The sequence below is a fragment of the Furipterus horrens genome, unplaced genomic scaffold (genome assembly GCF_987537825.1).
Source record: "Furipterus horrens unplaced genomic scaffold, mFurHor1.1.pri manual_scaffold_2, whole genome shotgun sequence".
NCBI classification, from domain to species: domain Eukaryota; kingdom Metazoa; phylum Chordata; class Mammalia; order Chiroptera; family Furipteridae; genus Furipterus; species Furipterus horrens.
Window position 1 is genome coordinate 49127719 of NW_028327172.1, and position 20901 is coordinate 49148619.

At 34.5% G+C, this 20901-nt stretch overlaps 1 protein-coding gene across 3 annotated transcripts in view; it reads right to left on the reverse strand.

Annotated features, from left to right (window-relative positions):
• The window catches only part of RSF1 (remodeling and spacing factor 1), a 108654-nt gene that overhangs the window by 48963 nt on the left and 38790 nt on the right, over positions 1–20901 (reverse strand). For all 3 annotated transcript variants that reach the window (XM_090265730.1, XM_090265732.1, XM_090265729.1), the window contains exons 3-4: positions 8750–8842; positions 6895–7100 (exon numbers count right to left, since the gene is read on the reverse strand). In XM_090265730.1, coding sequence (XP_090121856.1) covers positions 6895–7100; positions 8750–8842 — 299 coding nt within the window. The remainder of the gene's footprint in view (positions 1–6894; positions 7101–8749; positions 8843–20901) is intronic.

Sequence of the window (20901 nt, forward strand, 5' to 3'; positions counted from 1 at the left end):
TTCCCAAACTAGATGGCTATGTGCCCCCAGACAGGTCATATATCTTCCACTAGGCCTCAGCTTCCTTATCTAGAAAATTAGACTGGATTCTCTCAAGTATTATTAAATTGGCCTCCTATGGAAAGTAATAAAATTGCACTGATGGATATATTCCAGAAATAAAAATGGCAACCATTTTATCATTGTGTATGGGAATGAACACATATGTTTTTACATATTATAAATATCATATGAGCATATCTAATAAAATGAACAGTTTAGAATTTTTAATTCTTTAATAGTAGAAGGTCAGATTAATTGCTCTTCAAAGATCCTGTCTGGTACTGCCTCCACTATACAAAAAGAAGAGCCTCAAGACACTAAATAAATTTATTTCTGGCAAAGTTCCCACCTCAACTTCATTATACCAACCTGCTTCTAACCTAAGGCTCTATGCACTTAATGTTATCACTTCTCATATTTCATTGAGAATCCCGTATGTAGTAAGTGCCTCAATCTATTATTTTTTGAGGTCTTGCTGGGAAATGAAGAATATATTGAAGTTTTTCACAATACCTATTTCAAAAAGCTTCCAAACAGAAGACAGCCAATATTGCTAGGAAATCCGTATTAATTATGTCCACTACTCTAACCAACAAAGGAATTTAGCAGAAATATTTTATTAAGGAAGAACTTCCTAAAAGGCTTTTAGGCTGACTACTGTATTAAAATGCAAGACTAATGTAGTCATTATTACATGAAAACAAGAAACTACCCATCTGGATTTCACTTATTTTAACATAACAATTATATTTAGTACGCTAAATAATTTTTTAAAAATCCTAAATTTGACCCTGACCACCAGTGTGACTTAGTTGGGCATCGTCCTGCAAAGCAAAAGGTCACTGGTTCAGTTCCCAGTCAGGACACATGCCTGGGTTGTGGGTTTGGTACCCCACTGGTGCGTGTATGAGAGGCAATTGATCACTGTTTCTCTCACAGCGATCGGTGTTTCTCTCCCTCTCTTTCTTCCTCCCTTCTCCTCTCTCTAAATAAATAAATAAATAAATATTTTTAAAGAATCATACATTTGAGCTAGTCAGAGGGAAGTTTAATAAATTCACACACATTCAAATTATATGCAAACTTTACCAGTATCTATAGGACCTTTTGGAGTACACTATGGACTCTAAATTAAACAATCCAATTGTTTTTCCCTCCCTTCCTCCTTTGTGCTCTTTTCTTTAAAACATTTCTTCACTAAGGCATGTTGTATGAGTCTACATATGAAATGTCTGGAATATGCCAATTACAGAAACAAAAGGTAGGCTAGCGGCTGCCATGGGATGGGAAAGGGAGAATAGTGAATGACTGCTAGTGTATAGGACACGAGGTATAGGCTTTCTTTGTGGGATGAGAAAAATGTCCTGGAGTTACAGTGGTGATAGCTGCACAATCTTATGAATATACTAAAAGTTACTGAACTGTATTTAAAAACTATGGTTGCTTGGATAAGAATGTAGCTATAAAGGGGATGAGGAATGATCAAACACTAGGCTACATTAGAGAGCTGGCTGGATTTGCTAATAGAGTGTATGTAAAATGAGAGAAAATGAAAAAGATGTGCCTCTAAGATCTAGGATTCAAAAACTGAAAGGATGTAGTTGCTTATTAACAGGGATAGGACAAACATGTAAAGGTGTAAAGGTTAAGAAGCTCAGTTTGGGGCAAACTGACGGATTTTGACTTAACAATTCTAAACTCTTGCATTTTCCTATCTGTATCTGAAGTTAATCTAGATGGTGAAACAGAGCATATCATCCTAATTATTATATTGTGAAATATAATTTTTAAAGGTTCCTAACAAGTTTAAAGGTTGTTCAAAATTTAAGTTAGTGGCAGGGATTAAACCTTTCAGAGGCAACTGAATTGATAGTACAATTCAATTAAAAAAAAACAAAACCACAACCAAGACATACATACATACATAAATAAACAAACAAAGTATGGTTTAAATATCTGGTTCTTCCATAGCATGCAGGGATGATCACCATCAGAGATGACACTTAAAACAGTGCATTTTCATTTACTATTTTCCCTGTATCTCTCTCCACAATACGGAGAGCCCTTTAAGGAACAGTATCATGTCTGCATCTCCAGAGCAGTCTTTATTAATTATCTGTAATGTAAGATTCCAGGGTCCACCAATAATAGTCCATCTTCTTCATATAATTCCAAATTACTGAGAAGACAAAAATAAATAAAACTGAATGTGCGGGCCAAGAAACTGAAGGAAGGCTTTAATGAGTAATATCAAAAGCAGAGGTATAAATAACATAAGTTAACATTAGTGAGTGATTACTATTGTTTCAGGCACTACGAGAGTTTAACATAAAGTAGTTCATATAATTAATTCCAATATAACCTAGGTACTATTATTACCCCCTTTTTATAAATGACGAAAGTGAGGATACATGGAAATGTACAGTATTTGCTTAAGGTCACAATTAGCGCCTATTAAAGGCAGGGTTGAATTATAGAAGTCTGACTTCAGAGACCACCTTCTTAATCATTGTGCTATATTAGCAGTATATGGTTTAGAAAGGTCTTGACAGTGTTTATCAGTACATGCAAACTACACACTCTATTTAGAATTCGGCCTTTTGAAAGTGTCAATTACAAATTCTTAAAATATTTTAAAGTATAATTTACATACTTTGAAATGAACAGATCTTAAGCATTCAGTGCATCAGTTCTGACAAATGCATACACCCATGAAATCCACCTCTATCAAGATAAGAAACATTACTACCAAAACGGATAATTCCCTCCAGCCCTGTTCTACTCAATCCCTCACCCCCACCAAAAGGAAGAAGAAATGAAAACAGTTTTGTTAATTCCAGAACTTATAATAAATGGAATCAAACGGTATGTACTTATGGGCTTCTTTCATGAAGCATAATGCCTTTGAGACAAATACATACAGTTGCCTGCATCATATCATAGCTCATTTATTTTACTGTATAGTAGTAATCCATGTATGAAAGCTATTATAAAGAAGTTACAAATATTATTATAGAAGGCCTTTTGTAAACACGTTTCCATTTCTCTGAGATAAATACCTAGGAGTGAAACTGCTGGGTTACGGGGTAAGAGTTAGTTTAACACTTGAAGAAACTGCTAAACTGTCTCCCAAAGTGATTATACCTTTAACATTCCTACCAGCAAGGTATGAGTTCCAATAGGTCACATTCTTGCTGACATTTGGTGTTGTAAGTTAGTGGAGGCAAAGTGGTATCTTGAAAAGGAACAGAATATGACACCCTCAAATGTACCATTTTATCACATTATTTTAAATTAAAATAACTTGAAAAACAGCTGGTGCAAGGACACTCTGATGGTCCTGTGTCCCCTTGAAAGCAGGAAATACATTTCCTGTGTGAAGGTACCCTAACTACACAAAGCGGGTGGGAGGGGTCCTTAACATGAGAAAGAGGGATGCAAGGCTGAGAAGGCTGTAGAAAGAAGCCTGGTTATTTCCTCACTGATTTCACTACCCCAAGCCCATACTTCTTCATCTTGTCAATTGTTCACAAACTATTGTTTCTTTCTCTAAAATGTATAAAAGCTCCTTGATTTGGTTACTTCTTTGAGCCTCATATCTTACTTTGGGGTCTAGAACATAAAAAAAATTAAATTTGCTCTTTCCCCCCTTCTGTTAATGTCTTATGTGAACTTAATTATTAGACCATCCAAAGAACCGAGGAGGGAAAAGGTGAAAGTTTTCCTCCCCTACAATCTCATTATGATTTAAATCGAGAATTTTTTGAATAATGATGTCCAAAACTTTTTCATGTGAATATTGGCCATATGTGTATGTTTATAAAGTAACTGTTCAACAGTTTGCATAAAATTTTATCTTCCTTAGCAAACCTGATATAAAGGCACTTTCAGGAGACCCTCTTTAATCTTGAAGAATCACCTAATGGAGTCTAGTCTAAGATTTGCTAAAATTCTCTCATCATTAATAATTAATAACCAAATACTACTTCTTTGTGCTGTTTACAATTTTTTGCTTGTCTTTTTTTATTCCTAAGGAAATTATCTTGACATATCCCTGGTGTACATTAATATCACTTATAAAATGTTATATGATCAGATATAAAAAATATTTTTCTGTGCTTTCATTCAGACCTAAAGTAGAGATGAAATGACTGTAATAAATACTATTCCTCCACGGCAATTTTTATTTAAACATTAATTGGAACAACTGGACACTGGTTAGAGCTTAAATATTTTTGTTTTTGAAACCTATTATACCATTTGCTTAAACTATACAAAACTTCAATAACTATGTACAGTGCCACTTGGAAAGAAACATCAAGAAGGCTATGTAAAGTATACAAATGTCAAACCACTAAGAAGTACAACTGAAATAAATACAAAATAAAGTTGGGAAATAAAAACATACAAAATTGCCACTTTTGTAGGTTAAACATCATAAACAAATGTTGTTAATTTCATATGGTTCACTGAAATTTAGCTAGTTTTACTCTTTTGTAAGTAACTTGCTAAATCTTATTTACACTTAAAACATAATTATCAGTGCCTTATACATATTTATATTATAAGTTTTACAAGAGACTGAAATGGAAATTGCTATTTAATAAAAGTTTTAAGACTGTGGTGATGCTATGGTATTACAATTTTTTTAAAAAGACTATTTTTTTAAGTAGTTTTATGTTTACAGCAAAACTGAGAGGAAGGCAGAAAGGTTTCCTATATATTCCCTATTACACAAACTTATATTTACAGTATAAATTTATAAATTTAATGAAATAAGGAACCATTACTATGACAATCAGGTGTTCAGAATTTTGCTTTAAATAATGCTACATAGCTCGGAAAAGTTGCCTGGCATGTTGCAGACAGGAATTCACACATTCATAAATGTTCTACAAAAGGGATAAAAAAGTAAGTAACTTGGCATCAGTTCTCTAAAGAAATCTGTGATTGTTAACATGAGAAAACAGTGTTCCAACATTCTATATAAGCATTTGCTTCTGAACAAATGCCACATATACCACTTTATCATAAACATATTCTGGACATGGAAAGATTTTTAAAAAAGGCATAAGTACAGGGAATAAAACTTGGAAGAATGATCAAGAATGAGAAGAGGTAAAAGATATACCAATAAGAGTGACTGTGTAATCATGGAATAAAAATGTTCAATAAAAGGGAAGAAACTTAAAAAAAAAAAAAAGATACAACAATAGGGTTTTGCCCTTTCTTCTTTCTGCTGATACGTCTTTTATAAAAAAAAGTGTTTCAATCTTTGAGGTTAAAAATGCAAGAAAAGTCAATAGTTAATAAGGTTAGAAGAACAGATTTTTAATGAACATCAGCTATGGTAGTAGTATGATTTCTTGTATATTCTTCACAACAAGTGTATTGGGAAAGAGTTATCACCCTCTCTCATCATGCATTGGGGTATAATATACTTAAAACAGTGTATAAGAGAAATTAGTTTTGCATGTATGACTAATCAATAATAATCATAATTATTTTCCTGTCATACTTTCATCATCTACAAAGTACGAAAGAATCTCTCTTAAACAAATATGCAAGGATATTTGCATATTTGATATAGGAAATAACAGAATTGGTGGTAAAACATCATGAACAGAACCTCACTCAATATATGTATTCACAGTGAGAGATGGTGAGCAAATTTTACTTCAGGACTACTTTATTTCCATTTAGTAAATTAACTAAATGGAGGACCATATTATAATATGAAAAAAAAGGTGCTTATAATGAGCTCACCCATTCACATTTATTTTTAGGAACTGAAAGTTGAACTTCTATGGCCCAAAGAAATATTCTAAATTTCTATGGATTATCTCTTCAAAACATTAATAAATAGTCACTAATAAAAATCTGCTAAATTAAAAATGAGCAAAAACAGATGCGTTAAAGACAAAGAAATATTCCACAAGATAGTGGTTATGTATCTATTAATTCTCCCTACTTTAGTTATAAATGCTGATATTTTCCAAATTAATAAAAACTGTGGGTATTAATGGAAGAAATTCTAAATGAGTTGCAAAAATAGAATATGAGAGACACAAAGATTCTGAATAATGGTCCCAATGTCATTTACTGATTTTTAAAAAAGTTGAATTTTAAGGTTTTACATAAAATGCTTCCATTCGAATATATGTTACGCAAATAAAGTCAAGATTTAAAAAAGCTTATGACGAATAAGCACAATGTTCCTCAGATTTCTTTAGAACTCCAGTAAATAAATGTGTACACAGTAAAAATAAAAATATATACTAAAGCATCAAGATGAATTGACCAAATTAAAATAATTAGAAATAAATAGATAATCCTAATAGAAAACCATAGCTAAATGAGAACCACATGATATACTTTTCAGGATTTTATTCATTTATTTTCAGAGAGAGGGGAAGGGAGGGAAAAAGAGAGGGAGAGAAACATTGATGTTCAAGAGATATATCCATTGCTTGCCAGTCACATGCCCCCAACTGGGGACCCGGCCTGCAACCCAGGTATGTGCCCGGACCGGGAATCGAAAATGGCAACCTTTTGGTTTTCAGGCCGTCGTTCAATCCACTCAGCCACACCAGCCAGAGACAAATGATATGATATGGACCTCATGGCCGAATATGTTTATTTATTTGACAAATAAGGAATTAAGTGCCTACAATGGGTAATGCGATGGGCACTAGGCTAGGTCCTGGAAATACTCCAACCCCACACACACACCAAAAAAAAAAAAAAAAAAAAAAAAAAAGAAAGCCCCAGACTCAGAGATTATACCTGAATAGAAGAAATCAAAGTAAGCAAAACGTAAGTAAATGTGAAAAAGATTCCAATAAAAGATACCTGACAATGCATTTCCATGATGAGCCATCTTGATCATCTTGTTCTTCTATGTACATTCTGACATTGTGATCTTGATCCAACTGGTACCAGTACATGAGGCCATCTTTGTCTCGACCAATTGGCTGGAGACGCATGGTATCTGCATCCTCCTCATTAATAATATTCTTGAATTTGAGATTGTCATCAAACTGACACTCGCAGAGATACTGGAAAATAGTCATACCATTGCTTAAAATACCCACATAAATGTTTCTCCATTAGAGCAAGTGTGATATGTTCATCCACAGAACTGATTCAGGGACAGAAGCAGAAAGTACACATACAGTTCATTAATCTCTTACCATCCTCTCCCCCTAATTTTACAATCTGCTTAGAACCAATTTAAAAAGATAAATTTTAAGTTAACATTTTATTTTAGTACTACATAAATTTACAGGTTTCACACAATCAATGACACAAAAATAAAGTTATATTTCAAAAGCAGTGAGTCTCTTTGCAATAAGTTGCCCACATCACCTCGTTATATAAAAGTTTCTCAAAGTTTTTAAATTAACATTATTCTCAAAATGGCTGCTTATGAAAGCCTGAGATAGGCAGTTTTCAAGAAAGGTAGTCTAACTGATAGCTGTCTCCAGAGAATTAATTATCTGTTTTTTAAAGTATATTTTATTGATTATATTGTCACAATAGTTCCTATTTTTTCCCCTTTGCTCCCCTCTGCCCAGCACGCCCCTCCCCTAACAAACACCCACTCCCAGTCCATGCCCATGGGTCACGCATACAAGCTCTCCAGTTTCTCCCTTTCCCATATTATTATTTTTAATTATTTTTATAATAAAAAATAACAATCCCCCTCCCCTCAGACTTAAGACCCTTTATAATCTTATAGATGACAATGGGCGACAGTCTCATGCACCACCAGAGAATTATCTTAATAAAAGATACCTAATGACTAAATAAGGAACTGACTTAACTTTTTGTTATACATTTATATATATGATTAGGGGATAAAGTCAGCTTTCTTTCCTGAGCCTCTGCCTAGGCAGATAATACTTTAAGTTCCTATCAGTCTCTTTTTCTTTGCCTGTGTTACCTAGCCCAGTAGTCTCTTTTCTGTGAAAAATATTTTTTTCCTTCATTATGCGGGCCACTTTGCTTATACTAGGGCCAACACTCTAAAATGGGTAGGAAGAGAAAAGGAAACTCAAACTTGAAAATAAATCTATTTTGAGAGGACCTGTTATAATCTGCTTGGTTTGGTTATGCAGCATGCCCCTAGTCATCTGGAAAACTATCAAATTACTAATTTAGTAAATCAGTAAGAGATTAACCACAGTATGCAGTATGTGTTAGCAATGATTGTGAAGGCTGAAAACAATGAATAAAATTAATTTGGGGAAACTGCTTGCCCATTCTACTAGTCCCTAGAAGCACAAATCATTAAACCTAGATATACTTGCATATTAAAACACAACCAAGAACAGTAATTTAAAGAATAGACTGTTTGCACTGGCCAGATAGTTGAGTCGGTTAGCGCATCGTCCCAATACAACACCAAGGTTGCGGGTTAGATCCCCCAGGTCAGGACACATACAAGAATCAACCAATGAATGCATAAATAAGTTAAACAACAAATCAATGTTTCTTTCTCTCACCCCCATCCCCACTTCTCTCTCTCTCAAATTAAAAAATAAAAATAAAAAAAGACTGTTCTGTCACCAAAAATATTAGAAAATCTATTGTCCTTTACCAATAACAATAGAAATATCTACTTTCCAGTTATTTTCCCAATTTAACCAGGAGTCAAAGTGAATTATTAAATTAAAATAATTGTAACAAATAATAAACTTATTACCTTTAGGAGTGCTAATTTGCATTCAACACTCATTTCGAGATAGCCTTTCTTCTCCATTTCCCATGCCCAGGTGCTATTAAATTCTTGGCATATCTGTTAGAGAAAGTTAATATAGATAGTTTTGTTGTATAATTACATTAACTGTACTTGATAATAAATATTTACAAAGGAAAAAGTCTGTAACAAATATTCCAATCCAATTCTAACCAAAAGTGTATGCTACTTGAATATACCAGAAATGTTTATTATTGACTGCTGACCAAATTTAAGATAAGCCCTGATCTCTGCAGCTCTCTCCTCTGCTTGCAAAACTTTTACACACACTTTTGTTGCACATTTTCTCAAATGCAAGTAATTATCTGACTATCTCTCCATATGCACTGGAAGGCACTGGAGGGCAAGCACAACAGTTTATTGATCTTTATGCCTAGAACAGAGGTATATATATTTTTAAATGCCAAATTGTAAGTACATTTTAAATCAAGCCATTCTCCAACTCATTGTTCACTTATTTATGGGTAAAGATTCCACTCCATGGCATTTGAGACCTACGGAAGGCATAAACTTAAATTTCCAGATTTCTCTCCATATACAAGTATTCCAGGCAAACCAAAACCACCTAACAAGCTGAGGAAAGGAGATCTGGATAACCACTCTACTCAACAACAGGGATGCATCAGGGGAAATGCCATGGGTTGTATGGCCTGTGAGCCAATTTCTTCAGCAATGAAAGGGGAGTAAGAATAATACTCATCTTAAAGACTATGAAATTGGCATGAAAAATGATATAAAGTATCTAGCAACTTCAATAAAAATCTGTCTTTGTTGCCTTTTAACTAGTGCCTGGCTTTGTTTATCTTTGACAGGGGGAGTCCTTGGATATCATTCAGATAGAAATTTTTATTTCACAACTGAGAAGCAAGAAACTTAAAGAGATTCATTTATCCAGTGAGCCCACAAATATTTACTGAGTACCAACTCCATGGCAGGAACTAGGGAAGGAGTGAGGACGCCAGACGACCTGCCATCATGAAGCTTACATTCTGGGAGGTGTTCAACAGGTAAAAATAAGAAGATTCAGGTAAAGACAAATGCTATGTTGAAAATAAAATAATGTGATACTCTGAGTGCTTTTTTGCATTGGGTGCTGAAGGAAAACCTCATTTTAAAAAGTTGATATGTGATACAAAAAGTTGAGACATAATAAAGAAATGAGCCACAAGAATATCTGAAGTAGTCATGTTCCGGGCAGAAGAAACAAGCTAGCAACAATGCCTTTAAGTTTGGCATATTAGAAAAACAGAAAAAATTGGTCAGTATAAATGAAGAGAATAGAATAAGGGGGAAAGTAGCAGCAGATAAGGTTAAAGAAGTAACCAAGGACCAAATTACACAGGCGAGGGTAAAGAATTAAGCTTTATTTCAACTACGATGGGAGGCCAATGAGGATTTTAAATGGGGGAATTTATGATTTATGTTTCAAAAATGGCTGCTGTGTGAAAAATGGGTTCCAGAGGAGAAATAATGGAAACTAAGAAACCAATTTTAAGGCAAGAAATAATGACACAAACTACCGTGGTAGCAGTGAGAACAGAAAGAAGTAGACAGTTTTATTTTGGAAGCAGAATCATCAGGGCTTTTGATAGAACAGATGTGGATGAAAGGTGACTGGAAGGAAAACCCAAAGGTGACATCTAGATTCCCTGGCTTAAACAAATGGAAGAGAAAAAGTCCTTCTGACTAAGGTATTAAGAGAATACCTGAGCGAAAGAAGTTAACAAGAGACCCCTTTTGTACCTAATGAGCTTGAGGCACATATCAGACATCTAAGAAGTGTCTTGCTCAAAGTCACTAAGCTGAGACTCCTGAGTCATAGATCTTCCCATCAGATCTTCTCAAATATGATCCAGGAAGAATTTTATGGTGGAGCACTGACAGGTTAAGGGCTATGTCTGTGAGAAAGTATGAGACATACAGCAAGTACACAACAAATATCTGATGAATGAATCAAAGACATACAAAAATGATGCTTTAATTTCAAACATTCTTTTAAGTTAACCACTAATAATTTCTATAATCAACACAACGCATCTCAAAGAACATTATAAATTCTTACTAGAATAATAGCTAGCATTTATTGCATGTTCACTATGTGCCAAGCACTGTTCTAATTGCTCACCAGGGTCAGATGGGTGTACTGCTATCCTCAGAAGGGTATGTGCTTTAGCCAAGGAATGGGAGATATAGGAATTACTACTTTTTCATTTATGGTGAAATCAGTATATATTTAAGATACCAATGAGATCAGGTGTCACCAATGGAGCTATGGACAAAGGCCAGATTGAGAATTATAAATCACCTAGATCCATTATTTATATTCAAATTACACCTCACCAAGTCTCCCTGACCTAATATTTAAATCTGTCCAATTGTTTTATGTATAGTATTCTTTCTGGCAGACTAAACAAGACATTTACTGAGTATATTAAGTACTGGGAGGGCAAAGATGAATTAATAGTCTCAGCTCTAAGAAATTCAGAATTCAGAGAAAGAGAGATACAGTCATGTAAACAAGTAGTCAGTGAGTTATCTACAAAATAAGTAACTGATACCATAAAGTACTATAAAAACACAGAGGAGAGAAACCCTAATTCAGCCTATGGAGAAAGGGAGGTTAAAAACAAAGTTTTATTGAAGTGATGACATTTATGCTAGGACCTGAAGGATGAATGAGGTTATACCAGACAAGGAGGTAATGATCACTTCAGGAAGAAAAAAACAGAATATGCAAAGCAACGGGAATGTGAGTGATGATGTGAGAGCATCCACACAAAGGTGAAGAGCGGAGCGCTTCATGCTGAGCCCCAGAGCCCTAGATCTTGGGTGCCTGGGGCTGGGAGTGGGCAGACAAGGCTGTGAAAGAAAGTAGTGAGTGAGGCTGTGAAAGTAGGTCATGGCTTGTAAATAGAGGCACCCAACATGCATTTGGAAGTACTATGGAAAACAGTTGTGTTGCATATTTCAAGACAGGAGGATAACTTCTGAGGTTGAGGAGACCAACTGAAACCTGTTCTGCAACAAATCAAGAGAAAGGTGATGAGGTGATGAAGCCTGAGCTAAGCTTGGTACGATACTCAAAAGGCAGATTCTGATTGTTAGTGCATTTATCTTACAAAAGCAATAAAAAGTTTTGTGATTAATATATGGTTTTACTATTTACAAAAGAACTTTGTTAAACATTATTTCATTAGAAGTGGGTACCCTATAAAACTACAAGACTTTTGAAAGCAAAAGAAAGTTTGATTCATGTTTCCATTTCCTACAGTACCTACCAAGGTCAGGGCCTTGCTGATAGTAGACACTCAATAAATATTTACTGTAGCAATGTTCTCTGGTGTAACTACTGAGATAATTTACTCTAATGTTGGGATATACAGGAACATTGCCTCTAAGAATGCGTTAAAGATTATATAGAAAAGATGTTTTTAATTCCTTCAAAAAATAAATACAGGAAATATTTCAATGGCAAGCTTTTGCAAGCAACACAGCTTTGAAAATCAAAAGAACACCCAAATCCCAACAAATGACCACACCATGGGCATGTATTAATTAATTAGTTCATTCCACAAACATTTCATCAGGAATGTACTGTGTTCCAGACACTGGGTTTGATACCAGAATAAGCTACTACAACTCCTGCTAAAGAAGCTCAGAATTAGAGGGACGAGGCAGCTGGAATCTCAGTTAAATCTATAAATTGGGCACATTTATACATGTCAAAATGTTATAAACTATTCTCAAAAGTAGCCTGTTCTGAAGTCTTAGTCAAGGAAAACATGTCCTGAAAGTATCTGACATAAGACCAGCAAGAAAAATAAAATCTCTATCACAGCTACTTTATATTTATGGGTACAATTTAACAACATACCTAAAATACAACTGAAATGGAAAGAATGGAAGTTCCTCCTTCCAAATAATCTGTTTTATATCACTCATATTTCTCACCTAGATATAAAGAGGAACAAGATTTTAGGGTCAAATCCTCGCTCACCCTATCATCAGTGTGATCCCAAGTTGAGTCAATTAATTACCTCTCTGAATTGCAGGATCTTCATCTGTAAAATGGAGGTTTTGTTGCTAGTAAGAGAGATGAGATAAAGGAGATGCCTATCAGATATTCACTGTGCCACAGTTCTCTTATATAAATGCAAACCTGAAAATGGTTCTAAGAAAATCACCACAAGAACACGAGGAGAAAGAGGAGGAATTAAGAGCTGGTAGGAAGTAGGTCCGTGTTCTTCAAACTGTACATAAACATTGTTCTGTGACACTTTTGTTTCGTGCGTGTGTGTGTGTGTGTGTGTAAACATGCCTAAGATTTCAATGAAATCAGTGGTGATTGATTCAATTCCCTACATTCATTTTCTAGGTAATTAACCCTATGTTATATTACATGGTTTCCCTCATTATGCTCTGTATCCAATACTGTAGTGAGTATATTGAAGCTAAGATTACTGCTAGATTTAGAGAAAATTTCCTGTTGTATTTTTATAAATTTTATTATGGAAATATATATAATAAAAATAAAATTTGCCATTTTAACCATTAAGAGCGCAATTCAGTGGCATTAGGTACATTCACAATGTTGTTTAACTATTACCACTTTTTATTTTCAAAATCTTTTTATCACCCAAACAGAAATTCTTTAACCATTAAGCAATAATTCCCCATTCTCCTCCCACCCTGCAGCACCTGGTAATCTATAATCTACTTTTCTGTGTCTGTGGATTTGCCTATTCTAGATAGTGCATATATGTGGAATACTCCTGTATTTGTCCCTTTGTGTCTGGCTTCCTTCACTTAGCATGTTTTCAAGGTTTATTCATGTTGTAGCACATATAAGAACTTCATTAGTTTTTAGGGATAAAAACATTCCATTATATGAATATACCACATTTTGTTTATCCACTTACCTATTGATAGACACTTGGTTTGTTTCAACCTTTCGGCTATTATAAATTATGTTGCAATAAACACTGGCATAAAATATCTGTTTTCAATTCTTTTGAATATATAGCTAGATGTGGAACTGCTGGGTTCTCTGGCAATTCTGTGTTTAGCTTTTTCACAGCACCTGCACCACTTTGCATTCCCATCAGGAACATATGAGGCTTTCAATATCTCTACAACTTTACCAACACTTAGTATTTTCCTTTAAAAAAAAAAAAAAAAAAAGCCATCTTATTAGGTGTAAAGTGGTTCTGATTTGCACTTCCCCAATGACTAATGATTATTCATCTTTGTATATCTTCAGAGAAAGGCCTATTCAAAATTTTTGCTCATTTTTTAATTGAGTTGTCTTTTTATTGTTAAGTTCTAGGAGTTCCTTATATAGTCTGGATATTAAATTTTATGTTATATGATTTACAAATATTTTCTCCCATTCTGTAGGCTGTCTTTTCACTTTCTTCATACTATCCTTACATGCACAAAAGTTTTTAATTTTAACAAAGTCCAATTTATCTACTTTTTCTCCTGTTGCTCATGTTTTTGGTAGTCATATCCAAAAATCTATTGCCAAATCCAAGGTTATCACGATTTATCCCTATTTTTAAAAAAATCCTCACCCACAGACACGTTTATTAATTTGAGAGACAGATGTGAGAGAAAAACGTCAATCAGCTGCCTCCTGTTCATGCCCTGACCAGGAATCCAACCCCGCGGACTTTCAGTTTACAGGATGACACTCCAACCAACTGAGCCATAAGGCTAGGGCAATTGATCTCTATTTTTATTCTAAGATGTTTTAGCCGCTTATTTAGGTTATTGATCCCTGTTGAGTTAATTTTTTTGCATATGGTATGAGGTAGAGTGTTGCATTTTGCAAGTTGTTAAATTTCAACATGTATTTTCACACTAGAAGTCAAAAAGTTTTTAAAATACTACAATAGGCACTCAATAAATTTTACATACTCCATCTTCTCATTTTCAACTCAGACAAGAATACATCGTTACCATAATACTTTTTAAAGTGCTCCTAAAGTTTTTATACTTAAGAACATTTAGTTAGGAGGTTCTATTTTTATTATACTTCCCAAGCTTATCTGCTTAGCTCAAGCAGTGGGAAATAACTTTAAATTGCTATTTTTATGTAACTTTTTTCAAAACACACTGATATTAGAGTTATAAGTATGTTTACTAGGTAAGTAACTGTGGCTATGAAGGAGCAGTATTTCTGAGTACAGGTAACCCCCGTATAACACGGTTGTTAGGTTCCTAACAAATGTGTTATGTGAACACATATTTATACGAAACAAAGAACTAGAACAAGAAGGGGGGTTAAGTTCCAAAAATTAAAAAAACATACTATATTTTTATAATTAAGAGAAATATCTATTAAAGCAATTTTCATCAAAAGTATTATATATTAATATGAATTAAGTAATGTTTTCTTCATCATCACTAAGCTCCATAACCGAATGTGTTTTCTTTTTGACAAGATATCCTCATCCTCTGAACTTTCTTCAGCATTTTCTTGATTTCTGTGCTCTACTTTTTGCAAAAAATCTATAATTTTAGATTGCTTGCTTATACCTGAAAGATCTTTATAAATTTCATTATAAGGTGCTAAGCACTTTTGAAGTTCTCTCTTAAACTTCGTGCTCCTTTCAGTGCAAGGATCTTCATTTAAGAAATATGACTCTGTTTGGATAAATCTAGGCCTTTCTTTATGCTTTTTAGAGTAAACTGTTTAACTTCTTCATTTCCTTCGGTGCTATCGTCCCCTACGTTACCTTGGCACATTGCAGATGTCATTTCCACCAAAATTGATCATCAGTTTTTTCTTCCACAAGCAATTCTTGGATATCTTCTACAGTCATATCATCAAAACCTTCCCCTCCTAAAGACTTAAGTCAGTTCTACTATTGCATCCATCCTGTTTTCTGCTGGTTCGATTAGATTTTCACTTTGAATTGACTCCGGCCATATATTTTTCCAACAAGCATTTAATATTGTCAGTTTTATTTCTTTGATGCATGAGTTTGTTAGATTATTACAGTCCAAAATTTTATCACGTTCAGTATTGTACAGGGATTTCCCTAATTTCATGTTATATGGTAGTTTTCCCCAATTCTCATGTTAGAATGAAACCATGTTACAGCAGTATTGTGTCATACAGAGGATACCTGTATATCAGTGAAAGATCATGACCAATACAAATGTGCGCACACTTGCAAAAACCTGAGGGGAGAAGCAGGTTCCTGAGGTCTACTAAAGGACACTTTTGCAACAGGTTTCCCAGCCGTAATTAAGGAATTTACTGCTTGTTTCTCTTTGTAAAAGCCTTCAAGTATATTATTATCAAAAAACATTCAATGGCCCTGGCCAGGTGAATTGGTTGGTTGGAGCGTCATCCTGTTAGGGCATATACAGGAGGCAATTGATCCATGTTTCTCTCTCACATCAATATCTCTTTCTTTCTCATCAATAAACATAACCTTGGGTGAGGACTAAAAACAAAAAACAAAACACCATTCATTGAACCACCTAAAGTCACATAGGAGTTCAATAAAAAACTTAAGAAAATGCAACCCAACATTTCTATATCTACAGGTATAAATAATTTGGCTCAAGTTACTGTCAATTTCCGGAATGCCAGCCACAGAAAAGAAAAAGTTCCTTAAAATTGCTCTGCTGTTTCTGATCATTATTAATATTTAAACAGCATTTGCTGGGTTCCAACTATTTGACAGGCATTCTGCTAAGAGTATTCACATATACCTTCATGAGAAAACAGAGGGTCAAAGAAGCTAAGTAATTAAATTAATCTTATACACCTAGTAATTAACAGATTTCAGGTTTTGCCCTGTTACAAATCCAGTATTCTTTCTATACCACCACATGCAATTCATGTATGATGATATATTATGGCTGCACAGAGTAAATGATACACTCTAAGAAATATTTTACAAAGTTAAATTTATGTGAAAATGCTTTCCAACATATAAAGCATTCAGTATTCATTCGGTGGCATTAGACAAACCTGTGTTCAATTGTTGCTTCAGCACCCACTATCTATGTGACCTTGGGAGTTACTTAATTCTCCATGACTTGGTGGTGTTATTTATTAAATGATAATATATGTAAAAGAGCATAAGACCTAGTATGCAGTAAGCCCTCAAATATTAGCTCTTACCATTATTAAATTATGGAGAAATTAAAACCTTCATAAATTGCTGGTGGGAATGTAAAATGATATAGCAGCTATGAAAAAGTCTGGCAATTCCTCAAAAAATTAAACATAAAATGATCATATGACCCAGCAATTACATTCCAAGGTATATACATAACAGAAATGAAAATATGTAGTCACACAAAAACTTGTACACTAAAGTTAATAGGAGCACTCTTCCTAATCAAAGAAAACAACAATAATGTATTACCATCTGTCTCCTAGAAATTATTACAAAGCTAAAGAAAATCATATTATAAAGCTAAAGGAGAAACAACAATAAGTTAATGTCGCCTCCCCCACTTCTTTACCTTCATTCTTGTCGAAGTAATTGTTTTCATTGTTCAAGCCTCGAGGTGTGTGTGAGAGAATAATTTATTAAAAACTGGCTTTCCCATTACTTTCCAAGGCCCTTATATGGACAGGAGGCAGGACAATAGAAAAGCAGAAGCACAGGTACTGAGTTTGTTGAAGGCAGGTATTTGTCTATTAACATGGTGGTATTTATTATCCATGGCTAAGGTATCTGAATTGCTCATGTGGAATCTAAAATTTAACAACCACAGGAAACAGAGGAGTTTCATGAAAATATGAGAGTTTATTGGCAGAGAAATTTCTTTGTGACTGACCAAGTAAAAGAAAAATGAAGCTTGGTAAGGCCAAGACCTATCTGACTAGGCAAGGGGGCTAATGGGTCCTAGCAGAACTGCTAGCTGAAATTTCCACTCACTGTGGTGCTTTACTTTTAGGAGGGTAATTCCACCTTTTAAGTAAAAAAACTCACCAGGTAGGTTTTCAGGTCCCTTTACATTCTAGATGATATTGGAGAATATATGTTGGCAAGTACAGGATACAGCAAAACAATAAATGCCCTTGGTTGAATTGCTGGACACCTCTCTCTTTCGCTCTCCTATCAGTTCCCAAGATGTCTCGATTCTACCTTTCAAACAGCTGTCCCATCCACTCAGTCTTTTCTATCCCTATGACCAAAACCATAATTCAGGTGTCTTCACTGCTCAGTTGGATTATCACAATAACTTCCCTTCAAGTGACCCCTAGGCTGCCACTCACTGCCACTCTCTCTAGGTGCTTTGTATTACAATGAAGCTAAGCAACTGGTAATTTCTCATCAAATTTCTACTCATTCCACAGGTCTTAGTTCAACTGTTTTAGAGAGACACTAACAAAAGATGACAAACAGATGCCATCGTTTGTACTGCAGTGTAGTCTGGTAAGTCTGTGCTTAGCTGGAGAAGCTTACACTGGTAACATGTGCTATGAGCCAGAAACAAGGGTTAACAGTGGCTAGATACTTGCTCTGAATTTAAACAGAATTTTATATTAATTATATTCCAATGACTTCAAACAGAAAATTAACAGCTCTCTGTAATATATACAATGGTGCCACAAAGAGAAAGATAAAAGAACAGCCATGTAATAGGGAAGGTAAAAATTTCCATCAGAAAACTAGCTAATGTAGCTATTGAGTACAACTAAGAAGTAAATACAGAGTTAAGCTTATTAGCAGCCAAGTGAAAGAAAACTTTAGTCATCTAAATGATAAATTAATTCATCTAATATCGATTCATAAAAGATGGAAGAAGCATTCAAGATGCTTACAATCTACAAGAAAGGCAAAAGTGAGGGGCAATATAAGTGGTATTTCGAAGCATTGCAGTCACAAAGTCATGGGCTAGAATGCTGGCTCTGCTATTTCTAGCAATGTGAGACCGGACAAGTTATTTAGTTTGTCAAAATCAATTTCCTTCTACATAAAATTAGAATAATAACTATTTCAAAGATGAGTTATACAAGGAACGAATTAAATAGAGGACTGGGTACATACCAAACATTCAATATAAAAACTGTATTAGCTTCTTTAATGAAGTTACACATAAATCCATGAAGGAACATCTTCCTAGGAGAAGGCCTCAAGGAGAAAATAATACTTCAGCTGAGATCTGAAGGACAAATAAGTTTGCCAGGAAAACAAGCTGGTGGGAATGCATTCCAGGCAGAAGATAACAGTATGTACAAAAACTCTTGAGGAATGAAAAAAACAGCATGCTCTATGAGCAGCAAAGAATATCAGTACAGATGGAAGAATGTCATCAGATGTGGCTGAAGAGAAGAGGCTCAACTATTAAGAGCACTGAATGCTATAACAGAGTTTAGATTTTTAAGTGAAAGAGAAACACCAGATAATTTTGAAAGTGGTATGTTACTTTTAAAACTTTGTGTTTTAAAAGAAGGCAGTAGAAGAGCATACACTAAGAGCTGGGAGGTCAATTAGAAGGTGAATGTTCGTTCAGTTGTGAGATGATAAAGGCCTGTGGTGTGGTAGCCTCTATTAAATAAATTATCTTAATTCTATCTTTTATGTACCTTAAAAATTAGGTAATAATGTAAGCTTCAAGAGTATCCTTGAGGTAAAAAGTGAAACAACTGTAATAGAAAAACAAAAATAAAAAATAAAGAGTACAGTATTCCCTCACTTATCATGGATATTACATTCTAGACACCGCCCCCCCCCCATGATAGGTCAAAATCTGTGAAGAACCTTACACTGATTTTAGTATTTATATATATTTTAAGGCATTATAAACCATTCCCAGTCCCTTATTAACCATTCCCACACTTTTATAAACACTACTTATGTTCTTAAACATATTTTACACTCTTAAACCTACGTAACTTTAACAACATATGTATAAAGTACCGCAAAATCCCGCGATATAGCGAAAAATCCACGATAAATGAATTGCAATATAGAGAGGGACTACTATATCTTCAATTTTTTTTTTAAATTTATTGATTGATTGATTGATTGATTGATTGAGAGAGGGGAAGGGAATAAGAGGAATATTCAGTTGGCTCTAGCACACCCCTAATTGGGGACTTGGCCCATAACCCAGGCATGTGCCCTGACTGGGAAATGAACCAGGGACCCTTTTGGTTCCCAGGCCAGTGCTGAATCCACTAAGACACACCAGCCAGGGCTCAATATTATATTATCTTCAATGATACTGTTACTCTTGAAGCCAATATGTCAGATGCTATTTAGAGTGCATTTCATATATTACTTCATTAAATTCTCACAATTCTGCAAGATAAATGTTAGTTTGTCCATTTGATAAGGTTGCATTTTGTCAATTTCATAGATGAATCAACTTGGGTTCAAACAAAGAAGATGAAGTTTCCTGAGATCAACAGGGCTGAGTGAAGAATGGAGCCCAGATTTTTCTAACACTAAAACTCTCTAATTCATTCCAGCTAACATATCTCATCTAGTACCAATAAGTAAATTTGTTTAATATTTAACATTAGGTTAGGTTTAGAGTAAATAATTAAATGCAGTAATCTTGAGAATTTCATGATTCTATTTATATTTTTTACAAGGAAAGAGCGCATTTTGATGAAAATGGCAAGGAATTTTTGGAAACTGCCAATCATTGGTGAGCTTTCTCATCAAATTATAAATCCCTCATTAATAGAATAAATCTGTATTAGCTTTCTATTGCTGTGTAATAAAATACTACAAAGTCAGATGCTTCTGAAAACAACATCCATTTACTATGTCAGTTTCTGTAGGTCACAAATCCTATACAGCCCAGCTTGGCTGGGTGCTCTGCTTACAGTCTCACAAAGGTGATATCAAAAAGATTTGGCAGTGCTGTGTTCCTCTCTGGCGACTCTGGGCAAAAACCTACTTCCAAACTCATTCAGATTGTTGGCAGAATTCATTTCCTTCTCATGTTTTCTATGTGACCCTCTACTTTCAAACTGGCCAGTGTGGTGAGTCTTTTTAACACTTCAAGTATCTCTGACTTCTCCTTCTGCCTACCTCTTCTGCTTTTAAGTGCTTATGTAATTTACTTTGGGCCCAACTGGATAATTCAGAGTAATCTCCCTGTCTTAA